Here is a 19,637-nt window from a genome sequence, read left to right as displayed (position 1 = left end):
CAGGTTTAGACTTGGAGTTCAAGCATGGGAACAGGTGCTATATCAGCATGGAGCTTTTCTGTATTAAGAAGGACATATTAAAGTTAAGTTATCCTAACAAAACTAAGGATTTCTCAGAGGCCCATTGACTGTAGAACCAAATGATGTGTTGTCCTGGGATGCCTGTAAACAACATCTTGGTAGTCGAGATAACCCTGCGACTAAGTGATGCAAGTTGTAGAATGAGATCATATATTCTTATATGGTTGTTTTGAAGTCTTAATTTTGGTTGGGAGAGTTGAGACTTCTCACGCTGATTGCCTGGCACTGACTCCCTTATATAAGAGATGAATGGCAGTGGGGAACAGACCTTTAAGCAAAGGGTGTTTAATTGGACTCTTTTTGCAGGCTTGCATTGCTTGATTTTTGGATAAGTATTTGTAGTGGAAATGCAGAAGAATCGCAATCGAGGAGGCATAGGTGGCCTTGTGCTAGTAATCCTTGATTCAGTACCAACTTACATGCTTTCAGGAGCACTCCTGTTCCTGGGGGGGGGGGGGGTGGCCCAGTTGAGGTTTAGCTGGTTTACTGGCCTGGATCATGAACTCACAGGCCAGGTGAAAATAGGATCAACCACTCTAGGTGGCGGCAGTTGAGTCATTAAGCCCTATCTGCCTGGAGCCAGTGGTGGAGAAAAGGGGGGTGCAGACTGCCACGGGTGTCATCACTGAGGGGAGGGGGTGACAAAATGACACAAATATGAGTGTGTTTTTTAAAAAAATGGGCTCACGAAATTTTTTAGATCAGTAAACAAATGTAACGAAATGTGGCTGGCACTAGGCGCCACACCAGTGACTGACGTGGTGGCTTGGGTGCCTGCAGGCTCCGCACTGCCTAAAATGGCAGCATGGGACATGTGTCTGCCCTCCACCTCTCCCTCAGCTGCCCTATGACTGAGGGGGTGATGGTGGAGAGGCTTCATGCAGTGCGCCCCACCCCCATGGGCGGCTCATCCCACTCCCGGTTGCAGGATGTGCGTGCCGCCCCCAGCACATGAGCAGCTAACTACGCCACTGCCTGGAGCTGATAAAAACTGCAGGGTTTGAGCCAGACAAGAGGGAGACTTGATGCAAGCCAATGCTATTGCTGGTCCTGCATAGCCCCTGATACCCCTGGGACTCCCTGCAGCTGGCTGGAGGGGTTCAGTTGGTTGTCTGCTATTGGATGTTGGCTGTTGGGTTAATGTTTTGTTTGGGATGGTTTGTGTGTGTGTGTGTTGTTGGCTGTTTAGTCTTCTGTGTTAAGAATTTATTGTCTGCCTCTTTATTTGATCCTGGGTGAGTTTTTGCACTTTTAAAATGTGTGTATAAAGGCCTATTCTGCTCAATAAATTCAACCTTTCTTCTACACTGTTGGTATGTTGCTACTTCAGAGATCTATTAAGATGGAACCCATTTTGTTCTTGGCAAAAGAGCAGCCCATATCCACTTGGCCCTTCACAGACAAAGCCATGGTGCTTGCTGCTTAAGTGTCCGATCTGAAGTGTAGCGGCAAGGAATTCTACATTGCATTGCTGTATGTAAGTCTCTTGATATAACTTTATGATAAAGCACTGGAACTGATCACTCAGATGTTTTGTGAATCTTCCTTTGGAATCTCTGCACCTGGGACTTTTAAGGGCTCAGTCAATCCTTCACCCTAGTCTATATTTGGACTCACAAAACGGAGCACATTGCGAACTTGTTGCAATTGATATTGCATATATAATTGAGAACATCATTTTGCATGTTTACATTAATGTTGCCTGAAGATACCATTCCTGTATATGTAAAATATACAGAACTTAGAACTGTAGTAAAATTAAAATAAAATGTAGCTCCTACTTTCTAAACTTAATATAATATAGGAAGGTAGCTTCTACTACATTCTGCAGGCCTAAATCAACATAAAATCAACAATCTCTTTCCCTCCTGAGAGATGAAAATCCTGGGCTTCATTTAGTTTCCTCAGCTAACTCCCAATGAAAACCCTGAGCAAGAGCTTGGCTAAACTGCCCTGGGAATTTGCTAGTGAAATTGACACAGTAGCCTACATCACATTAGGCTGTTGTCAGGGGTGAATCTAGAGTCACAAAGGTCAACCTTGATCACTCATTTAGGAAGAAGAGGTGAGTTTGGAATTGAGGAAGAATCACTAAAGATCAACCTTCCAGATGATTTGAGCTATAACTCCTCTCCATATAGCAAAAGAGTTGATACCTTCCCATTTCGTTTACCCTTATCCAATAGCAACACAAAAAACAACACGGGAAAAATAAATGCTGTTACTTTAATACCATGCATTGCTTTTAGATGACAATACAAAACCAAGCCAATCAAGTAGCACTCCAGTAGTCTAGTGAGTGAGGACCAATGGCCTTTACTATTTTGTTGGACTCCATCTCCCTTCAACCCAAAACAGGATGATAAGTGGGTCTAGCTGATAGTAGTTGGATGCCAACAAAATGCGGAAAGGTCCAAGGTAGGGATTGCTGCAATAGCAAAATTACCCTGGTCACAGTGTATCTGGGTGACACTACTATGAACTGCAATAATGGTTTAATTTTTCAAAAATTAACAAAATAATATCTATGGGGTACAGAGCAACAACAAATATGTCTACCAGATGATTCTGCTGTATACTTTTCATGCCTGCTTCTTGAATATTGGATTGCTCCCTAAGAAGGGCAACCCCAGTAGATCTCAACTCCTAGGAAGGGCTATAAAAGGAAATCCCAAACATTTCAGAATAAACCTGGGAATAGTGTCAGGAAATTGCTTAAGATTCAATTGTTTCCACAATGCAGTCTGAATCTCTTTGTTTCTCATGCTATAGATGAATGGGTTGAGCATAGGTGGAAGAATAGTATATATCACAGCAAAGACTAGATCCAGGCCAGATGAGCTGTTGCTAGGTGGTCTGATGTAGGCAAAGAGTCCAGTGGACATAAGCAGAGAGACAACCAGGAGGTGGGGTAGGCAAGTGGAGAGGGCCTTATGCCGTCCCTGTTCAGAAGGCATTTTGAGGACTGCAGTCATGATATACACATAAGTTACAATAATGAAGACAAAGCATCCAAAAACAGAAATACAGCTAAACACAAGAAGTCCAACTTCAACTAGGTGTAAGTCAGAGCAAGACAATTTTAGTAGTTTTGGGACTTCACAGAAGAATTGATCAACATGATTGGAACAGAAGGTAATGGAAAATGTGCCTGAAGTGTGTAAGACAGCATAGAGAATACTGGTGATCCATGCAATGGTAATCATCTGAATGCAGGCCCCTTTGTTCATAACGACTTCATATTGCAATGGATTACAGATGGCAACATACCTGTCATGTGCCATTATGGTTAACAGGGTAAAATCAGAGCACCCAAAGAGGAAAAGGGAAAAAACTTGAGAGACACATTCACCATAAGAAATGTGCCTGTTATTCATTATTGAATTCACCATGGATTTGGGTTGAATGACAGAAACTGAGCCAATATCAGAAATGGCCAAGTTCATGAGGAAGAAGTACATTGGTGTATGCAGGTGATGGTCAAGGGCTATTACAAAGATGATCAAAAGATTCCCAATTACCGTTATCAAGTATAGTCCTAGGAACACAAAGAAGTGTAGCTTCTGTAGTTCTCGGTTCTGAGAAAATTCTAGAAGTAGAAATCCAGAGGTGGAAGTCACATTATGCATTTTGTATGTCACACAAGAATGCCTGCTATCTGTGAAGGAGAGAAAATCCCACAAAATATCAGAACTGATTCTTCAATTCATTTAATGCTTATATGCAGATATTTTAAATTCATATTTATTAATATTATGGGCAGTGCTGCATCCACCATGAGATGTGTGCTTCGTTTAGGGAGGACTGTGATATTCCTATTGCCCCTTCAATATTTTCCTCATAGTACAACAAAGTGGATGTCATAAATGCATCTTGAGTAGATGATAATCTTTGGCGTACAGAAGGAAATCTGCACAATTACTCTATCCCTCAGAAAAAATAGGTAGATATCTCCGAAATTTCAGATGGTCAAAATGCAGTAGTGTTAGTACTGAGCAGGGTTTAATTTTGAACTCACAAGTCACCTGCAGTGGTTTACAAATTAATTTCTGGGCACAATTAAACTACTCATATTATTATTTAGAATGCTAAGTGAGTTGGTTTCCTAATATCTGATATTGACTCCTTCCGTACAGACTCTGCTTTGTGATAAGATTGGCAAGGGGGCTCCTCTTGGTAGTTCCAGCACCCTCAGAATTCATGGGACCAGACTCGGAGAGAGTGTTTTTTGACCTTAATATGGTTGCACTTGAAAAAAGAAACTGCAAAAGGAGATTGCACCATGAAACTACTAAAATGCAAGAGGTATCGTGTTATAACTTCTAAATTGAACTGTTCCAATGTACTTTTTAATAACTAAACATGTATTAAATGGTTTACCAATCCATATACTTAGTTAATTGTCTATTTTTCACTGTCTCTGTACTTTTAGTGATTCACTGTTTACACCCTCCATCCCCTACCACAAAAGCTAACCACAGCCACGTGTATACTCGAGATAATGATTCGTGGACCTTGGTTCCCAAAAAGCCATAATAAATGTGTAAGTTTTTCAGGCACCAACAAACTATTGATACTGTTCAGGAATGTGATGACAAACCTACAATGGCATCTTTGATTTTGTCCGGTTGTTTGTGCACTAACCATGAAGTCAAAAAGTTAGGGTAAGTTTGTATAGGGTTTTCTTCTTCTTCTTCTTTGGCCTTTGACTTCTTAAGAGATCAATATGTATTATATATGAAAATTCCCTGCACAATAAATTTATTAGTCCTCAATAAAACTTTTATTTTTGGCATAACAGATCATATATACATTTTAGTAATGTAGGCTGCAATACTGTGCACACTTAGCTGAGAGTAAGTCCCACTAAATTTAATGAGACCTACTTTGAGCATAAAGTTTTATCATTAAATGATTGAAAATGGATTTACTCACTTTCATTGTTAAAGTAACCATCACTGGTTCCATGCAGAAGTCTCCTATCAGCTCAAATGCAGCAGTTTTCAAAAGAGATATTCCAGTTGCTCAGGAAGAAGACTTTGAAGTATTATGTTGCATGTATGTGTAGATTGAACTTTATCTTGTCTCAACAATGTTTCAATGGGCAGACAAGGCACGTAGTTCACCCAGTCCTTTGAACTTCCTTAATTCTTTCTTTGAAAATTAATCCTCTGTATGTATCTATTAACACTGAGGTTTTTCTGCTGTGGGAAGGAATTTATAGTTCTGTTTTCTCTGACTTCTTTGAGACATGCTCTCAGGAGCCCAGTACACCTGATCAGGAAAGTGGTGTTGAATTCCCCCCCCCCTTACCTTCTCTTTGTTTGTTCCTACACTATCCTACATAGATGATTGGCACCAATAAGGCAATAGGAATCTTGATGTCTAATTCATTCCCCCCCCCCCCGATGTTCCAGTTAAGGCTTAAAGTACAAGTACTATACCTGCAAAGAGTTGTTCCTTATTGCCTTTTACAGCTGTTCCCTCCAGAGAAAATAGAACATTGTTGAGAGGCTGGCTCAACAAAGCATTTTGCTGATGCACTTGGTTGTTGTAAATGATGTTTCTATGTTACATAGGGTTTTATAATTTGATTCCCAAATGTTAATCTGTTTGACAGAACTGTTGAGGAGCTGAGTCAACATAAAGACCAAGCTTCAGCAAAGGGGTTTGGTGGTGACACAACCTGAAACACAGAACTTCACAATGACAGTTCTCTTTTTTATTTATTTTATGACATGTATGTAAAAGGAATGAATGAATTTACTGCTGTTTTATGTTTGCTTTGTGTCATTTTCACCGTGAAAGTACTTTGCTGGGAATCCATTCAGGGACCTTAATAATACTGAAAATTAAGAATTTCTGGACAGTACTTACAGGAAAAAGCAAGGGGTGAGAAGGTGAAAAATGGCTTTGTCATGTATAATGAGATAAGAATCCAATGTCTTTGTTCAGACCAGGTCTCTCCATGGTTTTAAGTTTGGTAATAAGTTGCAATTCAGCAGCTTCTCTTTCCAGTCTATTCCTGAAATTCCTTTGTAGTAGAACAGCTACTTTGAGATCTTGTATAGAATGTCCTGGGAGATTGAAGTTTTCTCCTACTGGTTTCTCTGTCTTGTGATTCCTGATGTGGACAGTACTGAATATTATAAAAACAAATATGGGATATTCAAAAAAACCCTAAAATATTTCTCCTTTTTGACACTTAAGACATTTTAAGTGTATACTTAGCAAGCTGACTAGGGCCATTACCAAAGAGACTGGTTTGACCACTTCAGCAGTTCCTTGCATCCCAAGGCAACCGAGCCACAAAGTTCCCAGGAGAACAATAAATCACACTGACGCAGAATATTATGGTTCATGGGTTCAAAAAGGCCACAACTTTATTGGTTACAGATGTGAGTGGTTTGACTTAGGCTTTGGGTGAAGCCAGACTATATCTTGACTCCTGCCTGTCTGCAGGGAGTCCACCATTAGGAAGTGCCCTATAACTTAAGTCAGATAGTAACACCCCCAGGGGTTCCCATAGGGAACTGTGACATGGCTCTAGCCCATGTGAAGGCTCTAGAAAAAAATGACGCCCCGGATCCCTCTAACAGGATACCCTTACTGAGGAGGGGCAGGTGAGGCCACAACCTCCCCTCAACCAAACAAAAGGCTTCCCAATACAAACCCCAGTCTTAGAGATACAAAATCAGCTGTGTTGTCACTGTGGCATAACCATAAATCTGAAGCCATTCCTATCCATATTGGCTCTCAAAGAGAAAGTTAGGTATTGCATTTTCTACAGTGCTTTGTGGGAGAACAGCATGAATCTTCAGATTCCGTCTAATCTTCCAATTCAAAATTTAAAAGAAACACAAAATGGAAAAGGGTGGTGAATCTTTTATTATTATTATTTTTCAAGCACTTGAAAGATTGCAATAAGCACAAGGTGACACTCTTTTGATGGTAGTTCCTTGAGTGCTGACTGTTATTCCTTTTCAGGAACTTGACAAAAATATCAACAAGGTGGCTTTTGTGACAGAGCACTGGTTTTCCCTTGCAGAGAAAAATAATTGAACCACCTTAGCCTTTTGCATTTTATTTACTAATTAAAATACTTCAATATAACATGAGAAAAAGATACAGCATTGTTGTATTAAGTGTTGTTGTTTTTTGTTTGGTCTTAAAGAAAAATAAGAGCCGGTATGTATCATACCCCCACAACCACCACTACCCTGCCACTGCCCCTTGTCACTCAACTATTTCCTCCCTCCCCCCTTGTACCTTTGCAACTTCCTTCACCAATGCTTCCCATAGGTGCAGACAGAGCCTCCTGGAGGTGATTTGGCGTGACCCTTACCATCACCTTTCAGGAAGGTGCCTGCCAGTCATAAAAAGGTTGGGCCAGAGCCTATTCTGGCCTATGGTTTTCCTACCACTAGGATGATGTGGCTTTCAGCTGAAGAGGGGGAGCCTCCTGCCTCCTTCTGCAAGCATGAATCACTGTCTCTTTATGGCAACTCAATGGACTGCAGTGCCTTCTCCTACGGAGTCCATTCATGGAAATATAACATAATGGGCTTAAAGAGGACCCAAATATTCAAAGCAAATCTTTTAATCCTACAACAATATTAGTCTGTATCAGTATGTCCATATACACACACACACAATTTGACTTGGATTTCTGTGCAGCTTCTTACTTCTAATAACCATCCTGTGCATTTATTTATTTCTAGTTAGTATATATCACAGCAAAGACAAGATCCAGATCAGATGAGCTATTGCCAGGAGGTCCTGCATAGACAAAGAGTCCAGTAAACAAGAGTACAGAGAAAACAAGGCAGAGGAGCAGGCAAATGGAGAGGGCCTTGTGCCATTATTAATATTAATATTAATTAATATTAATATTAATACTATAATAATAGTATTCCACTGTTCAGAATGGATTTTGAGGACAGCAGTTAAGATCCACCCTGAAGTTATAACACTGAAGATAAATCACCCTAATGTTATGATAGCGCTAAATAAAAGAAATCCAACTTCAGATAGGAACAAGGCAGAGCAAGACAATTTTAGTAGTTTTGGATTTCGCAGAAATATTGGTACAATATAGCTGGTATGGTCGATTGACTTGCTATTGCAGTTTTGAATTGCAATGGCATTACCTCAACTGTTCCCACATAAGACTTTTGAGAAAAATACACCATTAATATCAGGCATCAACATCACACATTAATAGAAAAACAGGAAGTTAATCCTACAATCCTTCTTTCTTAAAGGCTGCAGAAAAAACATGCAGGGAATGGAGGCAGATTACACATACATGTTCTGAAAAGATAAAATGGTGCAAGCAAACATAGTTAAACATGGGAGGCAAAATATTTACATCTATGCTTAACGCAGAGATCTCAGGCTGTACATCAATAAGGCTAAAATAAACCAGCATCAGCATCATTTAAAACAAGCACACATCATCAATAATAAAGAAACCCCACACCAGCATAAAAGCAAAGCTAAACAGAGCAAATAGATAGAATATATTTTAAAAACATCAATATAAATTAAAAGAGATAATATTTAGTGACCATGATAATTATTAGCAGACATGGAAGACCACCCCTGTGGCCCCACATTTTATCTGTCTCCAGTAATGGGAATTCTTTTGCAGATCTCAACACTTTCAATGCCTGGGGAGGACTGTTCAACGAAATCCCAAGCATTTCTGGATATATCTGGGAACAGTGTCACAAAAGTGTTTAAGGCTCAATAGCTTCTTCAATGCTGTTTGGATCTCTTTGTTTCTCATGCTGTAGATGAAGGGATTCATCATAGGAGGAAGTATTGTATATATCACAGCAAAGACTAGATCCATCCCAGATGAGCTATTAGTAGCTGGTCCGATGTAGGCAAAAAGTCCAGTGAACATAAGCAGAGAGACAACCAGGAGGTGGGGCAGGCAGGTGGAGAGGGCCTTATGCCGTCCTTGTTCAGAAGGCATTTTGAGGACTGCAGTCATGATATACGCATAAGTTACAATAATGAAGACAAAGCATCCAAACACAGAAATCCAGCTAAATACAAGAAGTCCAACTTCAACTAGGTATAAATCAGAGCAAGACAATTTTATTAGTTTTGCGACTTCACAGAAGAATTGATCAACACGATTGGAACAGAAGGTCATGGAAAATGTGCTTGCTGTGTGTAGCACAGCATAGAGAATACTGGTGATCCATGCAATGGTAATCATCTGAATGCAGGCCCCTTTGTTCATAACTACTTCATATTGTAGTGGATTACATATGGCAACATACCTGTCATGTGCCATTATGGTTAACACAGTAATATCAGCGCATCCAAAGAGAAAAAAGAAAAAAACTTGAGAGACACATTCACCATAAGAAATGTGCCTGTTGTTCATGATTGAATTAACCATGGATTTGGGTTGAATGACAGAAACTGAGCCAATATCAGAAATGGCCAAGTTCATGAGGAAGAAGTACATTGGTGTATGCAGGTGATGATCAAGGGCTATTACAAAGATGATCAAAAGATTCCCGATTACAGTTATCAAGTATAGTCCTAGGAACACAAGGAAGTGTAATATCTGTAGTTCTCGGATCTGAGAAAATTCTAGAAGTAGAAATCCAGATGTGAAAGTGAGATTATTCATTTTGCATGTCACACAAAATTTTGAGCTACCTGTGAGTGAGAGAAAATCCCATCAAATATCAAAACTGATTCTCCATTTTATTTAATGCTTGTATGCAGATAATTTAAATTCATAATTAACAATATTTGGGGCAGTGCTGCAATCCACCATGAAATTTGTGCTTCATGTAGGGAGGACTGTGATAATCCTGTTGCCCCTGCAACATTTTCCTCATAGTACAACAAAGTGGATGTCATATATGCATTTGAATGGATGATAAGTTTTGAGGCATAGGAGAAAATTCTATATAACTACTTTAGCCTTGAGAAGAATATGTAGATATCTCGGAAATTCCAGCTGCTTCACAATGCAGCAGTCTTATTACTGACTAGAGTTCAATTTTGAATTCACAAATCTCCTTCAGTGGTTTACAAATTAGTTTCTGGGCTTAATTAAACTACTCATATTACTATTTAGAATGCTAAGTGAATTGGCTTCCTAATATCTTATATTACCTCCTTCTCTACAAGACTCTGCCTTGTGTCAAGAATGGCAGACGGGCCCCTCTTGGTAGTTCCAGTCTCCTTAAAAGTTCATGGGACTGTTCTTGGATAGGGTATTTTTTTGTACAAACCACTTTCAAAAAAGGTGAATTTTGCACTTTCATTATAGAGTTTACACCACATACTGAAGGCAGATATCTTCACCCTATTTCTTGACACCACAAATACAAACATATTCACACACACACACACACACACACACACACACAATCTTGGGTTACACCTCTTTTTCCAAACTGAAATTGTTTTAAGTGATTTTAATATGGCATTTTTATAGTGTTGTATACTACCCTGGGACCTTAGATGATGATGATGATGCATTTTCATGCAGTAGGTTAGCATCCTCATGAGTGGCTTAGAACAGCACTTTCTCAGCTTCTGCCCACCATAGTCTCTCCTCTGCTTTGATGAGACCTTTGACACCTGGGTCATGAAGGCTATTCCAACAGCAATTACACCCCAGCAACAACCCGAGCCTAGACCAATCCATGGAAAACATTCACTTTTTGGAGAATATAGTGCAACAGCATACTGGAGATATAAGGGAACCCCCCACTTTATATAGGAAACCTACTGACTTATACAGGTGCCATATATTGATTTCACTTTTACTTCCCAGCTGATAGTACTCACACATTACTTTCACCAACATTTCTCCGATCAAATTTGGGACACCCCACTCCATAATGATAATTTTAATATTTATACCCCACATAACCTACTGGGTGGCCCCAGCACTTTGGACAGCTTCCCATGTATATAAAAACATAATAAAACTTTTAACATTTAAAAAAAAACAACTTCCCTATACAGGATTGCCTTCAGACGGCTCAGGGGTTGGATAACTCCAAACTCTCAAACATTTCACAAATGAAAAAGGGAAATCCTACCATACCCTCCAACATTTCTCCAATGAAAATAAGAACACCATAAGGACAAGCGAGACATTCCAGGATCACATCAGAAACTGGGACGGCTTCTCTAAATCAGGGCCATCCCTGGAAAAAAGGGACTCTTGGAGGGTCTGCTTTCTAAGACCAGTATCCCAACCTATAACCAGCAACAACAAGCCACAGTACAGAGATATGGACACAGGATATAGGCCCTGTGGTCAATTCAGATGACAACTCTCCCCATGGCTATTCTGGCAATGCTGTTACATGATCTAAACATCATGCTGTGCTGTATCAAAGCCTGCTTTCTCCCCCCTCTCCCCACGCTCCCAAAAAAACTCCCTGCAACATTCAATATTTTTTTCTGTATCTTTTGCTAGGAATGTAAGAACTTCATATAAATCCTCTTTATGAGTATTTTGCAGTGACTTCCTTGTTAATGTAATGAGGTGGCTGAGATTCCTTTTTTAAAAAAAGGTCAAAACGTGTTTCACATGCCCTGGGCGTACACACAGTAACATTGGGCTATTTCAGAACTGGCTTCTAGCCTAGCAGGTTTTCCTGAAATGATGATGTGACAGGGTCATTCCAGGAAGTGCCGCTGAGACACAACCTGGTCTTCAAAGACCCCCACACTGTTACAAGTGCAAATGGGGTCTTTTGCATAGTTAGAAAACAACATTTTAATTTACTTTAATTGCTCATTCCAGGAAAGTTTGTCACTCTAAAAACCTGTCTACAAAGTGTCTCACAAACACAGCAAGCAAGCACATTTGGTTTCAAGAAAGTTGGGCTATTTATTTATTTTCTATTCTATTCTATTCTATTCTCTCTCTCTTTCTCTCCCCATATATATCTCAGCTAACTCATTCTGTTCATTGTGTGTCTTCAGTCTGCCCTGAGCATCTGAGGGAAAAGTAAAAGATGGAGAAATTGTGCTTGGAAGATGAATGGGCAAAGAGACAAGAGAATGGGGATGAGGATGGTGAGAAGAAAGGGGGTGGGAATAAGAAACTGTTTGTTTACTTTTCCTCATACATATTATCAGTGCTTTTTTAAAGAAAAATGGTACTGGTACTCACCATGAAGTTGCTACAGTAAGTACCACACTTTAAACATTGAAGGGGGGATGAGTTTCAGGACTGCATGCCCTTGAGTACCCCCAGAAAAAGCACTGTGTATTATCAAAAATACTGTAGATGCAATTTGTCTTCCAGCTGGATCAGTGAAGTGTTTGCATTTGTCTCTTCATTGCATCACTTCCATTCTTCATTTGAATCAAGACTCTGTGTCTTTCAGTGTAGCTTTTCAGTTTTTCAGTTGTGGAAAGGAATTTATATGTCTGTCTTTGGTTTCTTGGAGACGTGTTCCCAGGAGCTCAGTGCAGCTAATCATAAAAGTTTGTTGATATTTCTTCTTTTGCCTTTATTATTATTTCCCTTACCCTAGCCTAGATAATTGGCACTGATAAGCTAATGGGACTGTTCAACTCATGGGAGCTAGACCTATGTCAGTAATTCATTCTCATAGCTTCAGGTCCAGGTTCAGACTCAAGAGTACAGGGATTCTATGCTGCAAGAAGCTGCTCCATATTACGAAAGGCCTTTGAGACAGTATCTATCTCCTCAAGAGAAAATAGATGATGACACTGAGGCCCACTGACTCATGCTTGCAAAGCACTTTGCAGACAGCATTGCTGAGATCCATTTTGATTGTATTCTAGTTTTTCAGTAGCTATTCTGGAGGAGGCTATGTTTTCAGGGGATTTTTTGTTACATATAGCTATACTACCTTTCTACTGAGGCCAATTTACATTTACAATTTTAAAATGATAAAATGATATAAAATATAAAGGTGAATTGGGGTAGTGGTAGAGGACAGTTCAACTGGAGGAGGACCTGAAATTGCTTGCCTGCATATATCACTCTGTTCTCATTTCTCACAGGGCAGTTGGTGTCCTTTAGCATTAAGAGGGGGTCATTCTGATAGAAAGAGGCCCTGATGTTGTCTTACCCTGCCCCCTCACTCTCTTCTTGAATACCTTCTACTGTACTTTGTTAACCTTGAAATGTGGACAGGCTCTTGGGAGAAGTGTAGCTAATTGCTTTTATTCTCATCCTGGTCATTGAAATCAGGATGTTTAGACTTCTACACTTGGGCTAGCAAAGTTATAAACACTTATCTCAGGGGAAGTACTAAATAAGGTGATAATATAGCCTCTTTTGAAAACGGAAACATAATCGGACTCCTCCAATTTGAAGAACTGTCATTTTGTGTCCAACACCCCCTTTTTGAACAAGTTGTGTGAACAAGTGGTTTGCTTGTTTGCTTGTTTGTTTGTTTGTTTGACATAGTTTCAAATGTTTCTATATGAAATTGATAATTGAGATCCTTTCCATTCTGGCTTCTGGCCAGGCTTCAGCATGGAAACCGCTTTGGGCCAGGAGCTGGAAAGGGAAATGTTGCCCCATTGGTTTTCCTGTATTGTCAACCATGGATCATCCTGAGGGAATGGGAGTTAGGAGGGTACTTCATTGACATGGCTCCCATCATTTCTGACAGATAGGATTCAGAAGTACATGGAGGTAAGTAAATGGTGGTCAAAGGTTCTACCCCTCTTTTTTCAAAGTCCCATCCCAGCAGCAATTTAACCTGCAAATTAGCTGTCAAATTGTTATAAGCTTTTGTCAACATCAGGCCAGCTGCTTTTGTCAACATCAGGCCAGCTGGGGTGCGTTTTACTTAACCCAATTATCCAAAATAGAAGGGGATCCACAGTGAACTAGGTAGTTGATCAAGGCTTTCTTCAAAATGGAGTCACGGCATAACACAGCACCCTGCCCCTCCATTCTTGGTGAAGTCTTCCAACTCTGACAGCAGAAGGTGTCTGTGGGTTCAAGGCACCCCCCAAATTCATTGGGGGAATTAAGGGAGAAGCTAGCCTCTGCTATCTCCTATTATGTCCAATTTGAGCCCCCAGTCTTCAGAGGCTGGGAGTGCAATTATTCAGGTTCATGGCTAGAAACAGCAGCCTGTTTTTAAATCTCTTTATTGTTTATGTTCTTATTATGAAATTGCTTTGAGATATTTTACAGAAAGTAAATGTAATTAATTAAATAAATAAATAAATGAACAAACACATACAAACACATACGGTGTTTCTGAATGTCAATAGAAAATGTAAACCAACCTTGTTTACAAATAACCAAGCCTTTTCAGTGGTGCTGAAACAATGTAAGAATAATGAAAGATTAGCTCTTCTGGGGAAAGTATTTAAACCAAGAAGTGCAACAAGCATGAAATCTTCCTCACACCAAACACCACATAACTGGTGTCTGATGGAAGAGCACTTCATGTGAAGGCATGTGTAATAGGAAGTGGTATTTAAGATAGTCAGATCCAAGTGCACCGGGTATAAGGGGCAGAGGAGGTTTCAGCTCCCCCACTATTTTTCAACAGGGGGCAGTGCCCCACAATATTTGGGGGGGAGGGCTGCCACCAATCTCTGCCACCGCTGCACAACGTCCGTGCACCCCAGCCTCTGCCCAGCAGCCTGGAAGCACAGGAGCCGGGCAGCAGCTGGGACAAACAAACATGAAGATCGCCCTCCGTGCATCCTGCCAGAAAAGCTGGGTAGAGTCACGTGACATGTCATGTAGCCTCACCCCCTCAATGGGGAGTGAGTCGGTGCCCCTGGTCAGATTCCTAGCTCTTTTGGGCCTTATTGGAAAGAATTGTAGGAATTTAAATCCCAGTACTTCTGCCCTAAAACAAAAAGGACTCTCTTTCTTTCTTTCTTTCTTTCTTTCTTTCTTTCTTTCTTTCTTTCTTTCTTTCTTTCTTTCTGATTATGAAATAATTATAAGTCCATACCTTTAAAAAACCCACACCAAATCCACCATTGCTACTACACAACATATACTATTAAGAAGATATCTACTTGCTGTAAATGGACCAGAATATTTCTACTCCATGTCAATTTTGCATATACACAATCATTTATTCATCAAACCACTCACTTTTAATTTTTTTTTTACTAAAATCCAATTAAAATTGAAGGTTTGTTCACCTGAGGTATGCATTTTGCCCCTAAAATGTGCATTTTGTCTGTTTAAATTGTCTCTCACCCTATTCTTTATGCACCTTTTTATTAAAACAAACATATTCTTGCACATTAATTTGACCTGCCACTGCATTGCAAAAATTGGAGAAATGCACTATCTCACTGAGAGTCATGTTCCAATCGATTAGAAAGTCAGGGACTGACAAAGTATGGTGGGTGATGTTCAAATGCAAACCAAAATAATTTATTCTCCCTCCTTAATGCCCATATCAAAATACAGTAGATTACAAAATGATTTTCATTTGATGCTTGGAACATACTGGTAGTTTCCATCCAAAATGTTTTGACAGTGCTGATCTGATCTCTTGATTTCTCATGCTATAGATCACTGGATTCATCATGGGTGGCAACATAGAATATAGCACAGAAATCATCATAACCAGATCTTTGGGGGCATTTTGAGTTGGGCACAAATAGCCAAGGGTGCCAGTGCAGATAAATAAGGAGACAACAATGAGGTGTGGCAAGCAGGTAGATAAGGCTTTCTTCTTCCCTTGCACTGAGGGGATTCTTAGTACGTTGGTGAAAATCTGAACATAAGAAAAGATTATGAAGATAAAGCAACCGAAAGCTTCACATGCTGCAAATACATTGATCCCAACTTCTGTCATATAATTGTCATTACAGGAGAGCTTCAGCAATTGTGGGATTTCACAAAAAAACTGGTTGAGAACGTTAGAGCAGAAAGTGATGGAAAATGTGCCCCCAGTGTGTAACATAGCATTGAAAAGGCCAGTCATCCATGCACTAGCTGCCATTTGGATGCAAGCTCTCATGTTCATCACTGTCTCATATCGTAGTGGATTGCAGATGGCGACATATCGATCATAAGCCATGACTGTGAGGAGGACCAGGTCAGTCACTGCAAAGAAGATGAGGAAAAAGACTTGGGAAACACATTCTGGATATGAAATCAACCTGGTGTCCATGAGGGAGTTGCTCATGGCTTTGGGGACATTGATGGAGATGTTGCCAATGTCTGCGATGGATAAATTCATTAAGAAAAAGTACATTGGCGTGTGAAGTTGTCGGTTGAGGGTTATGAGTATGATTATGAGTAGATTTCCCATGACAGTAGCCAAATAAATCAGAAGAAATATCACAAAATGTAAAATTTGCAGCTCCCGCATATCAGAGAATCCCAGAAGAAGAAAATTGGTCTCATTTGACATCATCTACCCTGTGGGAAGAAGGAGAGAAAGAATTTGGAGGTGCCTGATCCTTGATATAAGAACTCTGCTGGATGAAACCAAAACCTTATTCAGTCCAGCCCAATTTTTTTTCTTTAGTAGATAATTAGATGTCTCTTTGAAGTCCATAAGCGGTAAACAAGGGCAAAAGCCTTCTTCCACATTTGCTGCTGGAACCATATGCAGCTAGGAATATAGGAAGCTGAGTCACACCCCTGATCTATCTTAATCAATACAGTGGTACCTCAGGTTACAGACACTTCAGGTTACAGATGCTTCAGGTTACAGACTCTGCTAACCCAGAAATAGTACCTTGGGTTAAGAACTTTGCTTCAGGATGAGAACAGAAATCACACAGCGGCGGTGCAGTGGCAATGGAAGGCCCCATTAGCTAAAGTGGTACCTCAGGTTAAGAACAGTTTCTGGTCAAGAACGGACCTCCAGAATGAATTAAGTTCTTAACCCGAGGTACCACTGTATTGTTTACACTGGCTGACACGATTCCGAGCAGAATCTTTTCTAGATCTACCTAAAGTTTTATTGTTATCCATTAATCATTGGCCCATGAAATAAGGACATTCATGTGCAGTTGGCCCATGAAAAGTCATATTTTGGTATCACAATGAATCAAATTAACCATCATATCATTTGAATTGATTCATTCAGACACCATTTGTTAAAATTTAAAGAAATCAACTACTTAAATGTTTGTGTGCCCTAGCTCATATTCACTGTTTCAAAAGAAGTTATCAATGAGAACAACGGCAAACACCACCTTTCCCCTCTTTTGAGCACTATCAGCAGGACAGATTCTCCCACATTTGTTGAGTGCAGAACAAGTGTTGAATTTGGAACCGATAATTGAAGGAAACCAAGACTCAGGAATATAAATAAAGTAGACATAAAAAAAAGAATATGAGACAGGGGGAATGTAACAGAAAGATTTGGAACAAATGACCCATAATATCTGACTTGCTCCATATCATCTGTTACCTGAACATTTGTCTTTTTAAAAAAACCACAACCTGCATTCTTCAATATATTTTCAAATGCTGTTAGGTAATGGTCAGTTTAGACCCTCTGGCACAATTGATCTGTATCTCCCCAGTACCATTCTGTGCGAGAAAGAGAGGGGGGTGAGAAAAGGGGCTGCAGAAGGAAAGAATGGATGGCCCCATGCAATTTTGTCTCTCACACTGTCCTCCACTGGCATAGTCCCCAACCATTGATAGCATCCAGCATCTTTTTAGTTACCCCAAGTAAATGTGATAATAATAAGGGGGAAATGTTTTTCACTCTCCTGCCATAAAGCAAGAGGAGAGACATGTAGAAATTCCTTAGTTCTTAGATCAGGACAGTAGCTTCATGTTGTACAAGAACCATGAAGTCATAAAAAGAATTGAAAATTATTATTTTTGAAATCAAGAGTATGTATCTGCCTCTAATTGTGAATATGGGAAATGCATCATTAATCATCAGTAGTTTTACCACTGCCCTTCAAATTCACCAGCCCTTAGTACTGAACAGGTGGCTCTCCATCACCCAGAATTAAAGCATAAAACAGTGAATGGTTTGAAGTAATACCTGCCAATTTAGTACTTTTAATGTCTTAACTGCAGCATCGTAGAGTGCAAAGAGGCTTTGTAGGCAATCTAGTCCATCCATTTAGTGGAGGAAATTCACAGCTAGTGCATTCCTAATACGTACCGCTATGAGCTTCGGATTTGAAATATACATCTAATTGACTGTCTTCCACGGATTCTAGTATTCAAGTCTGCCAAGGAGGTATATATGTGTGCATGTGATTGAAGCTGTTTTGATTGTTGCAACATTTCTTCCTTTTTTGTTTCTGAGCACTTGAGAAACTTGTTGCCTTGGGACCACTATGTCTCAGCGTACAAGATCAGCTGGGAAATTATCTTTTATAGATAGAGGGGAAAGTGTTTTTAGTTTATTATAATTCTGTTAATTCTATTCCTCTTAAGTGGTTCAAATCTGTAGGAAAGACAAATTAACCCTTTAAAATACTCTGAAGAGGTGCTCAATTGGTTCTCAGCAACTTCTTGTGCATATTTTAAACTATGTTTCTGGGTACATTAAGTTTCTGAAGGAATCTAGTATTTGTGGGGGGGGGGGGGATATCAAAAAGTTCCATTCCAAAGATATTTCACTTTCAAGAGAAACCACTGTTGATGACAGTCAAACATCCAAAGAGGAGCAGAAGTAAGGAAATGAAAGTACCACTAGTCTTTCAAGCAGACAACCTATTAAGAAGGATATTGTGGACAGGGATCTTCTGACACTCTGCAGGCTGGTGCAACCTCATGCCAGGTAGCGTCAGGCCCATGGCAAGTCCTGTGGCATCTCCCAATTCTTCCCTGAGGCGGAGGAGGAGGACGACGACGACAGCGGACAAATGGGCAAGGGGGAGGGAGGGGCAAGTGACCAGTCAGGCAAGGAAGGTGTCAGCAGCAAGAAGAGCAACAAAGTTGGCAGCATGGAGGGAGTGCCTCAAATTGCCCTCCCACAATGTTGAGAGGTTATGCCATTATCCACTTCCCACTTCCTTTCTGGGTGGAGGTTCTCTAGCATTCTCTCCCTGCCACTTGTCTTTGACTCTCTCTTCCTCCTCCTCCCATTTTGGGGCAAGCCCACTTCCAGGCATGCAAAAAGCTTCCACCGTAGCCTAGACTTGTAGCAGTTACCCCCCTGCCTGTATATGAGAGCATGCAGTGGGAAAGGGTAGAACATCTTTTTTTAAAAAAAGTCTTGATATTCCAGGGCCACAAAAGCTGCATTTGCTCATTTTTTTTGCAGTTGGGTATAGGGCAGGGGAGGGAGGATGAGATGGCAACCCTGCTCATGTGCATGATTCTGTAGGGCAAATGATATATTTTATTTAGAATGATAATTTTATTTGGGGAAAAAATATACACTATTCGTTTGTTTTAAAAAATCAAATCAGTTTACAAAAGAATAAAAAAATTATTGGCAAAAGCAGTTAAAAACAACTATTTAAACATTCAAAAAAAATAGAATCAGCAATAAACTAAAAACAGATTGAAATAAACATTAACCTTTTAGATCTCTGGGAAGGTTTGCCTAAACAAAAATGTTTACAGCAGGTGCCAAATTGAGTATTTAATTTCTACA

At 40.0% G+C, this 19,637-nt stretch overlaps 3 protein-coding genes across 3 annotated transcripts; all 3 read right to left on the bottom strand.

Moving 5' to 3' along the window:
* Positions 1-2,720: 2,720 nt before the first annotated feature.
* LOC309354799 (olfactory receptor 14A16-like) lies at positions 2,721-3,710 on the bottom strand (the record flags this gene model as incomplete). The annotated part of the gene is made up of 1 exon (XM_081885068.1): positions 2,721-3,710. One exon carries the CDS (start codon positions 3,708-3,710, stop codon positions 2,721-2,723), a length of 990 nt encoding a protein of 329 aa, XP_081741194.1.
* A 5,057-nt stretch (positions 3,711-8,767) lies between these two features.
* LOC309354798 (olfactory receptor 14A16-like) lies at positions 8,768-9,736 on the bottom strand (the record flags this gene model as incomplete). The annotated part of the gene is made up of 1 exon (XM_081885067.1): positions 8,768-9,736. The coding sequence occupies one exon, from the start codon at positions 9,734-9,736 to the stop codon at positions 8,768-8,770; it is 969 nt and encodes a 322-aa protein (XP_081741193.1).
* Positions 9,737-15,518: 5,782 nt separating this feature from the next.
* LOC309354797 (olfactory receptor 14A16-like) lies at positions 15,519-16,466 on the bottom strand (the record flags this gene model as incomplete). Its single annotated transcript, XM_081885066.1, has 1 exon — positions 15,519-16,466. The coding sequence occupies one exon, from the start codon at positions 16,464-16,466 to the stop codon at positions 15,519-15,521; it is 948 nt and encodes a 315-aa protein (XP_081741192.1).
* Between the last annotated feature and the right edge of the window lie 3,171 nt (positions 16,467-19,637).

The sequence above is a fragment of the Podarcis melisellensis genome (genome assembly GCF_964234715.1).
Source record: "Podarcis melisellensis genome assembly, chromosome: 13".
In the NCBI taxonomy this organism is placed as follows: domain Eukaryota; kingdom Metazoa; phylum Chordata; class Lepidosauria; order Squamata; family Lacertidae; genus Podarcis; species Podarcis melisellensis.
The sequence above is the reverse complement of the archived record's forward strand: the minus strand, read 5'-3'. Positions and strand labels throughout refer to the sequence as shown.